A 16,467-nucleotide genomic window follows, 5' to 3' on the forward strand; every position below is an offset into this window, starting at 1 on the left:
AACCATACCATATCAATATTAAATCATTCTAATGAAAGACATGTAAATTCAATAAAAGCAAATCTAAGAAATGGAAGATTCAAAGATTGGCTTACTTGAGACTGTTTTTCATGAGTTCCTCTTCGCTGGGTCCGGCCTGTACGAGTAACAGAGAGCGGATGTTTCCTAGTGCTCTCAGCAGCTGTTTGATGTCATCCTTACTGCCAATACTTATCACATAGGCCTTGTCTAGTGCTTTCAGTTGCTGAGAATAACACAGAGAGAACCATATCATAATAGGCAAAAATCATTTTTCTTAAAAAAAGAAACAACATAAACATATTTAGCAGCTATCTAAATAGTGTCTAGCATGAGTTACCTCCCCTATGCCATTGTACTGTCTGTGCAGCAGACTGAACATCTCTCTCACTAGGTCTTGGCTCTGTATTGTCAATTCCTCTGCCCACTTAATCACTGTCTGCTGTATCAGGTTTTGAAGTGTTGCTGGAATTATTTAAGAAAAAATAACATATTATGAATAGATTAGAATAACAAAATTTAAAATACACAGGGATTAGAATTCACATTTCATGCTTAAGAAAAGCTGGCTGACCTGAGGCCGACTCCCCATTGGTTGTTTCCTGTACTGGAGCCTCTTCCTTGGCCTTCCACACCAGCTGTAGGAGTTTCTCGCCGGTGGTGGGTGGTAACACCTCCTCCTGCTTCTCCTTCTCTCCTTCCTGATCCTCTGGAGCTGTCGGCATGGAGCAGTGGTGGATCAAATCGCGGTGGAATTTCCAGAGTCTGGCATGCATCTCTTCTTGGAAGGGAGAGTACTGGACTGGCTCTTCTGAGTCATCTGGATTTTTGAAAGCTAGCAAATTCCTCATCTGAAAATAGGAGTATAAAATAATATATGAATGACAATGCTTTTGTACACAAATAAGCAAAACTCTATGATCACGTGATCTTCAACGATACAATCTATTTTAAGCGATGTTGGAAATCTATTTACATTAATGCTGATTTATTTTTAATAACAAATTTTTAAATTAAATGATTTTACAACATACTTTGTGTAGTAACTAGTGTTTAAAGAAAATGTACTATTAAACAGTTGACTCCAAAGAGTCAGAACAGAATTACTCTGGTTCAAATACCTGTTCTGCAGGGGGACATCGGAACTCTCGTGTCATTTTAGCTGTGACGGCAGAAGGTAGGTCCGACTGTTTGATCTCAATGTATCTCCTCTTCTGGTCCTAGAAATTTGACATAAAATGAATGCATCACTCTCATGATTAATCATGTACTAAAACTAACTCAGACAATGGTTGATATGGGTAAAAGGTGTACAAACATTCTGACAAGATTCCACGTAATTATCAGAGAAGGCAACCACAGACTCCACTCTGTGTCGCAGTTGTAGATCACACAGGTGTTGTAGAAAATGACACATCTAGAAGAGAATCAGACAGTATTTATCATTCTTTTAAACCTTTAAAACTGCTTTCAAATCTTTGTGCTTATTATATAAAAAACAAATATATCACCTCCAGTTTGACTGCTTCATCCAACTTCATGTTAAGAATTCCATCTTTTTTATCCCCTAAAATAGATAAAATGTCCAAGATAAATATTGCGATTAACTTTGAAATAACACAACATTTACCCAAGTAGATACAATTCTCTATAAAGAGCAGAAACTGAAAATTTCTTATTGTTTTCTAAGTTCAAGGAGCATAACTCTGTCAAAAATCTTTGGACCTGGACCAAATTCGAATTTGACCTTTGTATTAATTCCTGTATGATATGTATTCATATAATAAATTTGAGTTGAATGTGCCCAACTGATGCCAGGATAATGAACTGAAAGTTATTAATGACTGAATGACGGAGCAGTGTAACATTGTAAGCCCAAGCCATTTTATGGTATTTAGTCATAAAAATACAAGTTTGTTTCAAATACTGCAATAGTTACCTGGAATGTAGTGGTCATTGAAGGCCTCAGGGTCGATCAGTTGGAGTACATAGATCAGGTCATCATCCGTCAGCTGCCCCATCACCAGTAGGTTGTCCACCACCCTCAGTAAGGGCCTGAAACCCAAGCCCAAAATAAAGACTTGTATAATATTCACCATATTACAAAGAAGACTTTATAAATTGACATTTACAGACACATCGAGAGGGAAGTCGTTACGTACACAAACAGATTGGCATTGCTTCCCCCCACAGGGTCCCTGATGTGTGCTGCTCCCTTGATGGTGGCCTCCTGCAGAGCTCGCAGAATGTATTCCTTGAGTCTCTCAATGGGGAAGAATGGGGATGTGGACTCCTGGCCAGCATCTTTAATTCTGTTGTGGGTACAAAAAACATCCATTGGTTCAAATAAAATCTTTCTCTACATTTTCAATGGTAATTTTACTTATTTAGCCCATATACATATAAACTTAAAATAGCTAACAAGCTAGATATGTCTCAAATCCAGTACAGTTTCCCAGTGCGGCAATTTTGTAACCCGGTTACACAAGGATGAGAAAGATGATCCTTATGTAGAGTCAAAAAAGAATCAGGTATATCTTAGATAAGGTAAATCGTTTAAGAAAAACTTATACAAATTTGTATAAGAGAGGGAAGACCATTGTTTTAGAAAAAATCTCCGAAACAGGGTTACAAGGGTTACGAGGGTAACAGACCCTTGTTTCTATATAAATCTCTGTTCTGAAACAGGGTTACAAGGGTTACGAGGGTTACAGACCCTTGTTTCAATATAAATCTCTGTTCTGAAACAGGGTTACAAGGGTTACGAGGGTTACAGACCCTTGTGTCTATATAAATCTCTGTTCTGAAACAGGGTTACAAGGGTTACGAGGGTTACAGACCCTTGTTTCTATATAAATCTCTGTTCTGAAACAGGGTTACAAGGGTTACAGACCCTTGTGTCTATATAAATCTCTGTTCTGAAACAGGGTTACAAGGGTTACAAGGGTTACAGACCCTTGTGTCTATATAAATCTCTGTTCTGAAACAGGGTTACAAGGGTTACAAGGGTTACAGACCCTTGTTTCTATAGTAAGCTCTGTTCTGAAACCGGGTTACAAGGGTTACAAGGGTTACAGACCCTTATTTATATACTAAGCTCTGTTCTGAAACAGGGTTACAAGGGTTACGAGGGTTACAGACCCTTATTTATATACTAAGCTCTGTTCTGAAACAGGGTTACAAGGGTTACAGACCCTTATTTATGTACTAAGCTCTGTTCTGAAACAGGGTTACAAGGGTTACGAGGGTTACAGACCCTTGTTTCTATAGTAAGCTCTGTTCTGAAACCGGGTTACAAGGGTTACAAGGGTTACAGACCCTTGTTTCTATATAAATCTCTGTTCTGAAACAGGGTTACAAGGGTTACGAGGGTTACAGACCCTTATTTATATACTAAGCTCTGTTCTGAAACAGGGTTACAAGGGTTACGAGGGTTACAGACCCTTGTTTCTATAGTAAGCTCTGTTCTGAAACCGGGTTACAAGGGTTACAAGGGTTACAGACCCTTGTTTCTATATAAATCTCTGTTCTGAAACAGGGTTACAAGGGTTACGAGGGTTACAGACCCTTATTTATATACTAAGCTCTGTTCTGAAACAGGGTTACAAGGGTTACGAGGGTTTATATTTATATTGAAACAAGGGTCTGTAACCCTCGTAACCCTTGTAACCCTGTTTCAGAACAGAGATTTATATTGAAACAAGGGTCTGTAACCCTCGTAACCCTTGTAACCCTGTTTCAGAACAGAGATTTATATAGAAATAAGGGTCTGCAACCCTCGTAACCCTTGTAACCCTGTTTCAGAACAGAGATTTATATAGAAACAAGGGTCTGTAACCCTCGTAACCCTTGTAACCCTGTTTCAGAACAGAGCTTAGTATATAAATAAGGGTCTGTAACCCTTGTAACCCTTGTAACCCGGTTTCAGAACAGAGCTTACTATAGAAACAAGGGTCTGTAACCCTCGTAACCCTTGTAACCCTGTTTCAGACCAGAGATTAGTATAGAGACATGGGTTAGTTAGTATATACAGAATTTCAAGCATGGTTGAAGTTAAAATTAGGAAGGGTAAATATCATATTGGTTTGGTTTCATTATATTAGTCTGATTTCGTTTGTAACTGGGTTACAGAATTGCCGCACTGGGAAACTGTACTGTTTTCTTGCCATATATGTAACAAGCTACCTTCCAATTTGCTGCATTATTAAACTTTGCCAAAATAAGGCAATATGTTTTAAAATACAGTAATCAAGAAATATTAGAAATGCCAAAATAGTTTGTGTTCAACAAAATATGATGCAATCAAATAAAGAGAGCAAACTTCCTCCCAGAGACTGACCTGCCCTCAATCTGTTTCTCGGTGATGAACAGAGCCGGGCGGATGGAAACACTGGCGTCCATGTTGGGTATGGAGTGTTTGATCTTATACTGCCGGTCCTGGTTACTGGGTCGACGGTACAGACTCAGGTCCTTGGTACCTGGTGTCAGGGGGATGATGTACTCGTTCTGAGTCATTTGTCTGCAAGTACAATGTACATTAACAGAAGAGTTCAGAAAACATAACCAACATACCTCAACAACTGCATTGATGTCCTTCCAGTGGTAATAGGATTAGCACTTTTTTTCAATGTACCTTGCAGTGGCATGTGACTCTAGGTGCATTGCAATCAGCAGATCATGGTAACCCATTCTTAAAGGTCCACAGAGAGCTGAAAATAGAAAATGTGTAAAAAAAAAAAAACAACAAACAAACAAACATACAAACAAAACAACAAATAACCAATAAAAAAATTTATTAATGTTTCATATAACAACTTACAACAGTTTTGTATGCAAATAAACCAAATCAGGGTTTGTTTGTTGTTTTTTTTCTTCAAAATGTGATATTATCACAGGTCTAGGTGACTTACACAGACACTGTATACAATGCATCATCTGTCTGAGGTCCACATGATGGGTTAGAGCATGGGACACTCGGTGGTTACCATGGTAACACACTGCCATGTACAGTTCCAGGGTTTTAGCATGGAACCTATTATTATCAAAATGAGAAATTCAATCAAGTTCAATATAGACATCATGTACTGCACTTAGAAAAGACATGCACAAGTGATCTCAAATAACAGAGCTTGCACATTCTAAACCAAGGACACTGTTTCTTACTCTAGTAGAGATGGGTGTTCCACTAGTTCTAGAACATCAATGCTTCTATCCTCTTCTGGTATATACACACTCAGCATTTCCACTGAAAAAAAAAACCCAACATTTTAACAACTTCTGAATAGTTTTCAGTGATAATATGTTTTACAGTGCAACCGTTGGGGCGAGCGCAGCATGTGCTCTAACAATGAATTATGAAAATCAATATTAACAATGTAACATAAATGAATTTGATTGCAAAATAAAACAAGCATTCTGAGAGTATTGCATAAGCAATACACGTCCCCTACCGGTTTGTGGAAATTGTGAAAACAATGCACTCTTATGCAGAATATCGAACCCGAACATTAAAAAATTGGAATATAAAAAATTAATTTTCTCGAAAATATGTCAACCAGACGCTACAAAAGTGTTAACTTCATCTGAAGTTTGACATTTTGAAGCTGTTCAGCAAAATTCAAATTATTCCTCAAACGCATAAAGAAAAAAAGTGTGGAAAACTGAAGTGGGACAGACAGACGGACAGACAGACAGACGGATGGACAGAAGGACTGACGGATGCAGAGGAAAGCTATAGTCCCCTCCGGTGAAAACCGGTAGGGGACTAATAAAACATACCTATTTTTTCAGTAAATTTTCATTATTCAAAGATTATAAGATTTGCTATTTAATTATTTATTTATAAGTAGAGCAATAGTTTAATCTCATATACAATGTTGTTGAATGATAAAGATTTTAATATAAATGTTCATTGCACAGTAATCTCCTCTTTTAAAGTTCATCCCCTGTTTTTGCAGTATAGTTTTTTTTTAATTTACGCTTAAAAATATTTGCTTATAATATTAAAGGAACATGGAGGTGTACCCCCCCCCCCCCCCCCCCCTTGGGATTGGGAGCATGTAATAAATAGAGTGAAGATAAAGAAACCATTGAACTGCTAATAAAAGAGCTAAAGGATTAGAGTTTTCATGATTTTGAGAATTATCCTTTTTTCTTCTTGCTTGTAAAGATTTTTTGGATGAAGTTGCCATCCCCCCCCTTTAAAATAATGATGCTACATGTACGTTCCTGGAAATTACCGTAATTATAATGAATAAAACAAGCATTCTGAGAGTATTGCATAAGCAATACACGTCCCCTACCGGTTTGTGGAAATTGTGAAAACAATGCACTCTTATGCAGAATATCGAACCCGAACATTAAAAAATTGGAATATAAAAAAATAATTTTCTCGAAAATATGACAACCAAACGCTACAAAAGTGTAAACTTGATCTGTAATTTGACATTTTGAAGCTGTTCAGCAAATTTCAAATTATTCCTCAAACGCTTAAAGGAAAAAAGTGTGGAAAACTGAAGTGGGACAGACAGACGGACGGACGGACGGACAGACAGACGGACGGACAGACGCAGAGGAAAGCTATAGTCCCCTCCGGTGAAAACCGGTAGGGGACTAATAAATGTGTGAGTGCAAGTTACAACTGTTTCCTATATCTGAAGAAATGTCCTCATTCTTTAGCTTTGCAAGATTTTGAGAGGATTTTGGTAATTTCAGCAGATTTACAATAACTTCAGTTAGAGTAATTTCCCCTTATTGTGACATCAAAGTTCACATTGGTTAAGTGTCAACTGGCTCTTTAAAACTCCCTTGACAAAATAAAAGTACGCGAAAATACTGTTTTATTTACTTCAAAAACATGATGTTCTTAAAATTACACATCTTATATTGCTTCTCAAAAGTTTTACTTTGATTCTTGCGAGAACGTGAGGTTGGAAACCATTGGTACTATGAATTGTGGGTCAAAATTTACTGACACCGAAAAAATCTATTGGATAAATGTGTAAACCTTTGTGACATCACTCGATCATTTCTGATTGAGAGTGTACTGAGGTTGACTTTAGAGGTAACATTGACTGTATGCCGTATACATCATTTTTGTTTTTATTGTCTTGCTGATTCTCGTGAGAGTGTGAAGTGATAAAAATTGCCATGATTACAGGGAACTACTGGGACGATTAAAACAATGCATTACTGGTCTGATTTACTGACACGAAAAAAATCCGTTGAATGAATGTGCAACTAGTCCGAATTTTCTATTCACACACGCCTTGCCGGTAGAGCTTGCTTTGCGCTGGCGCTGTGCGCTATAATTTAAATCTTTATTGAGCTTTCAATATTTACCAGCATTGTCACAGAGCATGCTCCAGCCTTTAGTTTCTGACATTTTCAGAGTGTGTATCTTGAGGGTGTTGGATGGCACTCGACCCCAGCAGCTTTGGTTTAAGACCTGTACATCCAGCCGGGGGGGACAGGCAGGGATCACCTGCTTAGGTCCCCTGAATACTGCTGCTGACAGGGGCAAAGTGTACTGTGAAACCAAACAAACTTGCATTAGAAGAAGTACATATATTCTACTACATCTTTTTCATTTCAACTACAAATATTTGGAATCTGTATTTTTGAACAATTTTACTGTATGAAATTTGACCACCTTTGTGTGTCCCAGTTCAAACTGCAGCATTTCTTTGCTCGTTGGTTCGCAGATGACAGCAGGAAACAGGCGAGTGCCTGGCTCCACCTGGTACTTGTTGGCCACCTCCTTGCTGTTGACTGTGAAGGACAAGAGTCCAGTGCTGGTGTCAATGAAGCAGCCCACTACAAACCCCGGGGAGGCCCGCTTACCTGAGCTCTCCTGGCTCAGACCTGCGTACCTTTGCTGAAGGTCTCCGGCTGAAACCATGTAACAGTTCTTCCTACTCACACTGAAAATCAATTTAAACCAAATTTAGCATTACAGTCAATGGAATAGAATAAAACAATGCATTTGATACATGTATATAACCAAAGTAAGACATTGACAGCAATTTTAACTGTACTTGTAACTTCTCACCTTTGCTTCAAGTTGTAATCAGATTCTAGAGTAGTTAAAACAACGTGTCTGGTTTTCTTCATGTCAAATGTTGTTTCGCTGAAGTGGAAACCTGGAGTCACCCATCCAACAAACACCTGTGCAGGGTCCTGTCCAGGTAAAATCCTCACTGCGTAGTGATATTCGTCAATCATATCAGCCATTGCTTGCAGCTCACTCAGCTCAGCATCCGAGATTTCTGCATCAGATCCCTCGCTGTGGCGCCTTCTACCGATGGCATCCTGAAACTCATATGGAATCATCCCTCTGGGTGCCTCAATGTTAATCACAGGTGCCTGTGTTGAGCTCCCTGTTTCACTGTCCAATGATTTAGCCATCCTTGACATGGGTAGCGTCGCTGATTTATTGGGCTGCCTCTGTTGGTCTCTTTGACTCTTGCCATGATCCACACGTCTGTCAATGCTTCCGTATTCCACACTCCTGGTTCTCTTGCCGTCTTGTGAAGGTATGTCTACCCCCTTGTTTTTCTTAAAGATGCTAGGAAATGGTGAGCGCCCTGTCTTTGTTTTCTTGTCTCCAATAGATTTAGCAGTGTCCATCAGTTTGTCTCCCAGTAGAGACAGTCTGGAGGAGGACCTCTTGCCCTCAGGGACATTCAGGCTTGGTTTGTCTGAGCCACTGAGGCGCGACTCACTAGAGGCCGGCTTGATTCTGGAGGTAGACATCTTGTCTTGTGAGGAATCATCCAAGGAATGGCGACCGCTCTTGTCCAGATATTTCTTTCTTCTGTCACTTGCAGTGGTCTGGCTGAATTCTGTGTCTTCTGAATAACCAGCTAAGAAGATAAGAATTCCACACCTTATATCTCAGATAACTTTGCTAAATAAGGACTTACATTGTTTCGGTAGGAATGCGTTCCTGACGAATAATTCACTATTACTAAATAAAGGAGCGGAGTTCATACTATATGAAGGTTTATTAAACATGAATCAATACATGAAACTGTATTTAAACAAAGCATATAACTAATACTGTGCATTAATATAAACATTACTGAATTAAATCATAACAATATTTCATGTTTACACATAATTTATATATCTCTACATACCTCCTTGCACACACTTATAAGAAAAGGAACACATGCATCTTTCACTTTCTCACTCACACATTCAAAATTCTCCAACACAAAAGAATTACAATAACTCGTTTGTATAATCATTTGTGAAATAACTTTGACGGTAACATGGACATAATGATTAATATGTACATTTACTAATATGTTTTACAAGTTCTCTCCCTTTAAACTCACATTTTCTAAATTCTGTGTCACCATTCATCATTTCATCTGCATATTCTTCATCATCTTCATCTAGAAATGTATGATCACAATAAAATGATAATCCATTTACTAAAATATTATTGAAAGAATATCAACTTTTACTGAAAATTATATATATAACCAGAACCAGTACAATTAGGGCAATAACTCTTGTGATAGAAGTAACCCTAATGTCAAATAATGGCTCAGTTAAAAATCAACCCATGTAAGGGGATTCCTGAACTATGGTCAACACTTGAAATGAAAACACCAGTAAGATTTAACACAATTTAATAATGTTTATAAATTTGATTTAAGTCAAAGATAGCAAAAAGATTTAATGATAGGAAAATTGGTAATTAACAAACAGAAGTACTAAAAGTGAAAATTACTATGAAAATAGGTATAATCTGAATTTATACTGAAGTCATATTACAATGGATACTTAATAATTCAATTCAATTCTACAATTAATCTAAAAATAAAATGATAAGAAAATTCAAAAATGTCAAATAATTGCCAAATATCAAAATATGTCCCTATATACTGGGCCACCATAAAATATAAAAATAGAAGCTACCTAAAAATTTACCTTTATGAAAACATAAGTCTTTATATAATAAGAGTAATAAGAGAACCTTCCTTATAATACTGTTATCTACAACACCTTAAACCAGGACTCAGTAAGGGAAAAAGCTTACATTTGAAAACCTAAATAAAATACTGTTAAACTTTAGAGATCTGAAATAATTAAGCCCTAACTTCCTAACTTAACCAAAAATCATGCTTTACCTACGCTAATAAAAAAAATCTACTCAGAGCTTTAAAACCACGAGGTTTATGTGCTAAGAACAGAAATGGAAGCCTACCATAAGGTAGTCAATCCCTTACCAGGATTCTATTCACTAATTTAAACCCAATGAAATCCAAAGAAAGAAGACTGACTTACACGTAGCAACCAGATACTAGCTAACTTATATAGCAAGGCAAGAGTGATAACAGGGATACTATTTCCTGTTTTCCAAAACATGTGAACTATAAATTATGAAAAATACTTAAAATTGAATTACCTAAAGTAAGTTTTTGAATTGCCTATGTAATAATAAACTGTTGAAACTGTCAGGTATATAAATATTAGAAAACTGTGTTATAAAAAAAATCAAAACTACTACATACATATTGAAATTGATTGCATTCTGATTTTCTACCAAAAGAAACCATTATGAACTGTAACGAACAATATAAAATCTGTTAACCCTCATGCCAGATGCACATGCTACTTTAATCATATTTCATTTATATTTCATTTCTAAAAACACCTGTTAGCTTTTGTGTGGGTGTGTTTATGTTTGCCTTTTTCTAGTCAAACTTTTATTTATAAGAAAATCATGTTTCATGTACAAATTAAAAACAATTATCTTACAGGTACTGCTTACATGTAATGGGTTAACACATTGGGTGAATTACCTGGATGGGAAACAACAGGTGACTTCAAACCAGACTTACGTATGGAGGCTTCCCCATTTACTGGAGTAATGGGGGTGGCTTCTGGCTGGGTCAGCTCACTGGGGCCACTGTTGGAGGGACTGCTTGCTTGTTTAGTATCTGCTGTGTAAAAATCATGCCATTCCAAGTCCATGCTCAAAACTCAGCTAATCAATTCTAATGTAAACATGCAGCACCTAGCTTTCATCCCCTATATTTTATACACAGCTTTTAATTTTATATTTTGCCTTTAATATGCTGATAATGGCATGTATGCCTCTAAATAAGTTTACTGTTAGTCAAAAATCGCTCTATTCTACTTTCCACTCTTGATAAGTATCTATAGTGCTATCTAAGCTGCTTTGAGTGTAATTATAATCAATAGATTGTTTCTAGCAAGCTTAAGGTACATCCTCCTCTCTGTCTGAGTACAGGGCCCTACCTGTCAGGATCCTGCTGTTGTCCAGGGACCCGTTCTCTATGGTTGTGTCTAGATCGTTCACCGAGTATCCACTCTCTTCCTGGATGTCCATCTCATGCCTCCGGATATTTTCCAGGTTCATCCGTTTTTCATAGGCAGTCGGATAGGTTGCAGACCTGTCATTATAAAAACTTTTTTTTTAAAACTGTTATTATTTACAATGGTTTAGAATTGCATTTCTAATGATCAAATAAAATTTGAGAGTCATCCATAGTTATAAGCAAGATATAGGGCTCACAATTCTTTGTCATGTAAACAAGGCTCGTGCCCTGATTTTGTTTACATAGGTTCAATATACAGTAAAAAATCTTTTTCCAGCTTATTTTTCTATCATTATATTCATTTTAAGCATAGATAAACATTCCTAACATTTAACCGATTCAATTTAGGTCTAAACCTTGAATTTTTACTACATCGTTCAAAATGTAAACAAATGCTTTGTTTACAAAGCAAAGAATTTCAAGCTCTGTAACTCACTTATAGCTCAACAAATGACACTCATATTTCGGTTGCCTATTTAAAATGCCTTACTGAGGCATTGTTAATATTAAAATCAGAAAAATAATTTTTGACCAAAATCGTGACCATGCCCCTTTAAAACTTTGATTACCACATATATATGAAGCTATATAATAGAGTGTTGTTAAGAAAACTTTACTCTCCGTATACTGACACGTACCTTACACCAAATTCATCTTTGCAGATCACTGGAAGTCCAAGACGAAGGTACTCCAAGTGAACCTTCTCCAATGTTCCAAAGGTTTTTGATAACACTTTCAAACAAGGTGTGACATTTTTCCTGATTCCAAAAATAATGGAGTAGTTTAATGTGGATACATCAGCATTCATTGATAGTACTAGTATCAACATGGAAAGTGAATACATTTATTGCCATGTATACAATTACAATATTACTTACGCCCCAGGGACTCTCTGGACCCGAAGACTGGGGTGGTCCTCCCCGATGTCTCCAAACAGAGCCAGCTCTTTCCCATACCACAAAGTCATCGGACGGGTCATGTTACTGTAAAAACAGGTAATGGTTGTACACAATTTTATAAATACAGAATTACTACAATTAATTGCAATCCTTGATGATTAAATGAAACTACAATGTTCTTGAACAAGTATCTTAGATTGGCCATGTAAGGTTAAAGGGAGAAAATACTGCATCAAATCTTGAAAAGAACATTGGCTATTTAGATAATGATGCAAATTATACATACACACAAAATGGTTCATATCCTTCCTGGAGCCCACAGCAAGTAAAAAACTTAAGGGTGTTTACATCCTGACCCAGGTTGAGTTTACACTGTTGGTGACAGCTGAGGGTGACAGCAGGAACGTAGGGCTCACCTGTCTCCACCCCACGGAAAGCTATCTCCTGACCCATGGAGTCCATCATCAGCTCACCATTCAGAGAAAAGGCTGTCACAAAACAATTGCTAGCTCTTTACTCATGTACAGATAATAAATCACAACCAGAAGTCAATATTAGAGAAAAAGAGGACCAATGATGGATGAGAACAAGGTTCAGCTGGTGCAGCACTTACTTATGGTTTTGTCGTTCAGGTCAAGCATACAGCCGATGACATCCCCACTCCTCCACTGTTTGCCATAAGGTTCTGCTCCATGGTTCCATTTTCTTCCCTGAATTAACATTAAACAATTATCAGTTTGTGAGCATTAGTTGATCCTTCAGGCAATGATGATAAGAGTGAAAAAATGAATTTACAAAGCCCAAATACATACACCAAAACCATCAAATGCATAGGAGTTGCCATCCAAGCCTAGTTCTGTGCTTGGATCCAGGGATATCTTTGCCCAGCCAACTTTCATGAATTCTGCAGTAATGACCTCAAATTCATAATACCTACAATGTAAATAAAGACAAAATATTCATTTCATGCTAGGAAAATCAAAGTGAAAATAAAAGAATAGAATATTACAATAAAGCATATCTGACCATTTCCCAGATGTCACTCCATAGGTAGTTTCAGCACGGTATGTCCTTGTTTTGGTGAGCATTTCTGCCTTCTCACTTATATAAGCTAAAATCATACAATATACATGCACATGCATAAACTAAATTAAAGTCTTCAGTGTCAACCAATTACAATGCACAATGTAATACTGCATGGAATGATCTGTTGGACTTCTAATATTGAATAATTTCATCTCCTTACCTCTGAGAGAGCTTTCTCCCATTTCACTGGTCGGTGGTTCCAAATTATAACCATAAGCCAGCAATGTCTTCACAATTTGGTTGGCTTCTTCCCTACAATCAAGTATATCTTCAACATATAAAATAACTTGCTTTAAAATACAAACTCTTAATTTCCATTCTAAATAATCATCGAAGATAACATTACTTTACCTGTTTGCTTTTTTTATTTTTTCATCGACTCTACTGTATGGCACTAAGAATGGACTTCTCTTGTTTGCAGCATCCTATAATTCAAATCAGTGATTTAAAAAAACTTCATGTACAATAATTTTGAATTATCATCCCTTTCCTAAAGGATTTAAACAACAAAGGACTTACACTGTATGTTTGAGTAACAAAGAAAGATTAGTTACACACCTCAAACAAGCCGTAGGTCCAGCCATTTTTGATCCTGTCCTTGGCCCACACATTGTGAGTGTTCTCTGCCAGCATGTCCACGAGGTCCTCTAGGACCTCACTCATCTGAACAGTTGACAGGTCCAGGGGGGTTGGCTTGTACCCATTGCTTTGAAGGAAGCTATTACCAAAAGGGAAGATTTCAGTAAAGTTATCAGAAATACAAAAGTATGATTGATTATTATCTCTAACAATTTCACATTTATTTCACTCTTCACAATAAAATGAATGGCAGGACTGTGAATGTGTATTATTGCATTGTCTACAAGTGTGATATACCATAATACACATTCCTTGACAATATTACCAAATGCAGTTGAAACCAAATCATAAATGATGAATTGTGACTTTAAAGTTAGGCTTATTTCAAATATTTTTTCAAAATAATTTTGTTTAAATGAATTTAAAATGAGACTTTTCTTTGAGAAGTGTGATTAGGTGTTATAACATACAGCAAAACTAATTCTGAATACAGTAACTACTCACTCGTTTCCAAGTTTGATCATTTTCAGTCTATTGTTTTCTTTCTTTTGTGCATCCATTGATATGTGGTAACCAATTGCAAGCAAAGTTCTAAAAAAAATTACATAGAAATTGAGTTTACACATCTGATGCACTGTATGTACAAACTTCATTGCAAAGTCTCCTTTTATCAAACAAGCGTGAGTTTATATACAGTTATGTATATTGCAGTGCTTGAATATCAAAGTAACATTCTTGCCTAAGTGTTTCATATGCTACAGTCACCACATATTTCTTTTCTGATTTTGGAAGTTTCTCAAAGTTTGTGAGGGATGGATTGGTTTTCCTTTGATCATCTCGGATTTCTCCGAGTTTCCAGCCCTGCTCAATCTTGCTCATAGCCCAGATCTCATGCAGGTTTTCAGCTAGTCGATCTCTCACTTTCTCTATGTAGATTGGTAACTGGATCTGTATAAATGCAAGTATATTGATGCACCATACAAACTGTGCAATAACACAAAAATAATCTACAATATGAAATTAAGACAGCTACATGTATATATATTTACATTTGCTGTATCAATAGCTTTTGGCACAAAGGGAACATAGTCAGTGATCTCGGTTGGTCCACTCAGGATGTTCTTGGACGCCTCTCCAAACATGAAGCAGGGCTCTAGTCTGAGCCTGTCCTTGGGCATCAGGGACTCCACCACCGCAGAGTGACCCTGGGGCGGGCCGTGCTTCAGCTTACCGTGCTCCCCACCCAGCATAAAGCGACAACTGTAACAAAAATTATTTAACATAATTAATCATCTTAAAATTGCTATCCTTAAGGTATCCGATCCATAATAGCCCATGTTCAATGAATTGGGATGCATGACAGATATGTATAGGGCATAATACTCAGTATACTTGTACATACTTTTCATGTTTAAGTATCAGTATTTAAGAGTGGAATGTGTCCTAATAATTGACCTTTTCCTGTTATCGAAGAGTTGTCCCCTTTGCTTTAATCTATGAAATTTAATTCTTAAAAAGCTTTCCTATTCCTAATGATTAAATGCATCTTTCCACCAGAGCATTTATTGATACTCTTAGTATTTACTTTTTTATTTTAAAAAATGTGCTTGTCCTCAAAGACCTTAATGCAATCTTCATTCATTAATTACTGCTTAGTTAATGATATTTATGAAAATTTCTCTCGGTTAGTTTTTTTCTATTCTAAAATGCTTTGAATTAATATAAGAGTATATGATACATGATTGATATTCAAGGTTAGAATAATTAGGTCCTAATATGGATCAGATTCCTTAAAGCAATATGAGCTGTATTTTTTAGAACTTTACTTTGCTGCAAAAACCTGCTAGTATGATAATTCTGCCTGTAACTTAAACTTTTATGATAAATAAGATTTGTAAAAATCATTAATTCTTGTAAGGAGAAAGATTTCACTTATAAGGAATATAAAGCATATCAGTTTTTGTACAGGACGACAATAATTCAAATTTGCTCCTATTAAGGCTTCTTAATAGCTTTTCCCACAAAATCAGACCTAACAAAAATTTAAAAACCATGATAATTTTGTCATTTTAGTAGAAAATAACATTTTCTTTAAAAAAAAAAATTCAACATGAAAATTGCAGCTCATATTGCTTTAAACTGATGTAACCTAAGAGATCAACTGGAAAATCTTGTTCAACCTTAACCAAACAGTTTAGACTATAATTATGAACAGCTATATACATGTATCTATGTATTAGTATTGATGCTGACATATAAAAAATTCAACAAACCCAACTCTGGCAGACATGGAAATAACAGGAAAGAACAAGCCAGTCAGATTGCAGTCCTTGAAGAATCCCAGCACTTGCTTGCCATTGACGGAGAAGGTGATCTGAGGGATGGTCAGGTCAAGGCCACATCCAACAATGTCGCCAGGTTTAAATGTTTCATCTGAATTTCTTACAGCCTTTTTCTTACCCCCTGTTTTCAGAAGAATATGTTTAACATAAATTGGTGTTACAAATTACTTACTGGTATTTTCTGAC

At 36.5% G+C, this 16,467-nt stretch overlaps 1 protein-coding gene across 17 annotated transcripts in view; it reads right to left on the reverse strand.

The window, feature by feature from the left end:
• Positions 1-16,467, reverse strand: part of LOC105333338 (ryanodine receptor) — a 135,131-nt gene that overhangs the window by 67,011 nt on the left and 51,653 nt on the right. For 15 of the 17 annotated variants that reach the window (XR_010714559.1, XM_034470158.2, XM_066087048.1 and 12 more), the window contains exons 19-49: positions 16,213-16,402; positions 14,989-15,199; positions 14,679-14,887; positions 14,444-14,530; positions 13,919-14,078; positions 13,712-13,785; positions 13,521-13,612; positions 13,301-13,385; positions 13,087-13,207; positions 12,888-12,984; positions 12,561-12,762; positions 12,254-12,358; positions 12,014-12,133; positions 11,296-11,450; positions 10,875-10,976; positions 9,360-9,419; positions 8,069-8,882; positions 7,670-7,940; positions 7,360-7,546; positions 5,182-5,263; positions 4,929-5,050; positions 4,652-4,727; positions 4,358-4,537; positions 2,181-2,330; positions 1,958-2,073; positions 1,530-1,585; positions 1,337-1,435; positions 1,140-1,238; positions 593-869; positions 359-483; positions 96-244 (exon numbers count right to left, since the gene is read on the reverse strand). Coding sequence is in view for 16 of the 17 variants with exons in the window: in XM_034470158.2 (XP_034326049.2) it covers positions 96-244; positions 359-483; positions 593-869; positions 1,140-1,238; positions 1,337-1,435; positions 1,530-1,585; positions 1,958-2,073; positions 2,181-2,330; positions 4,358-4,537; positions 4,652-4,727; positions 4,929-5,050; positions 5,182-5,263; positions 7,360-7,546; positions 7,670-7,940; positions 8,069-8,882; positions 9,360-9,419; positions 10,875-10,976; positions 11,296-11,450; positions 12,014-12,133; positions 12,254-12,358; positions 12,561-12,762; positions 12,888-12,984; positions 13,087-13,207; positions 13,301-13,385; positions 13,521-13,612; positions 13,712-13,785; positions 13,919-14,078; positions 14,444-14,530; positions 14,679-14,887; positions 14,989-15,199; positions 16,213-16,402 (4,873 nt within the window). In the remaining variant the exon portion in view is untranslated. The remainder of the gene's footprint in view (positions 1-95; positions 245-358; positions 484-592; positions 870-1,139; positions 1,239-1,336; positions 1,436-1,529; positions 1,586-1,957; positions 2,074-2,180; positions 2,331-4,357; positions 4,538-4,651; positions 4,728-4,928; positions 5,051-5,181; positions 5,264-7,359; positions 7,547-7,669; positions 7,941-8,068; positions 8,883-9,359; positions 9,420-10,874; positions 10,977-11,295; positions 11,451-12,013; positions 12,134-12,253; positions 12,359-12,560; positions 12,763-12,887; positions 12,985-13,086; positions 13,208-13,300; positions 13,386-13,520; positions 13,613-13,711; positions 13,786-13,918; positions 14,079-14,443; positions 14,531-14,678; positions 14,888-14,988; positions 15,200-16,212; positions 16,403-16,467) is intronic. The other 2 variants (XM_066087037.1, XM_066087047.1) reach the window with 2 other exon arrangements.

The sequence above is a fragment of the Magallana gigas genome, chromosome 6, assembly GCF_963853765.1.
Source record: "Magallana gigas chromosome 6, xbMagGiga1.1, whole genome shotgun sequence".
Taxonomy (NCBI): Eukaryota; Metazoa; Mollusca; class Bivalvia; order Ostreida; family Ostreidae; genus Magallana; species Magallana gigas.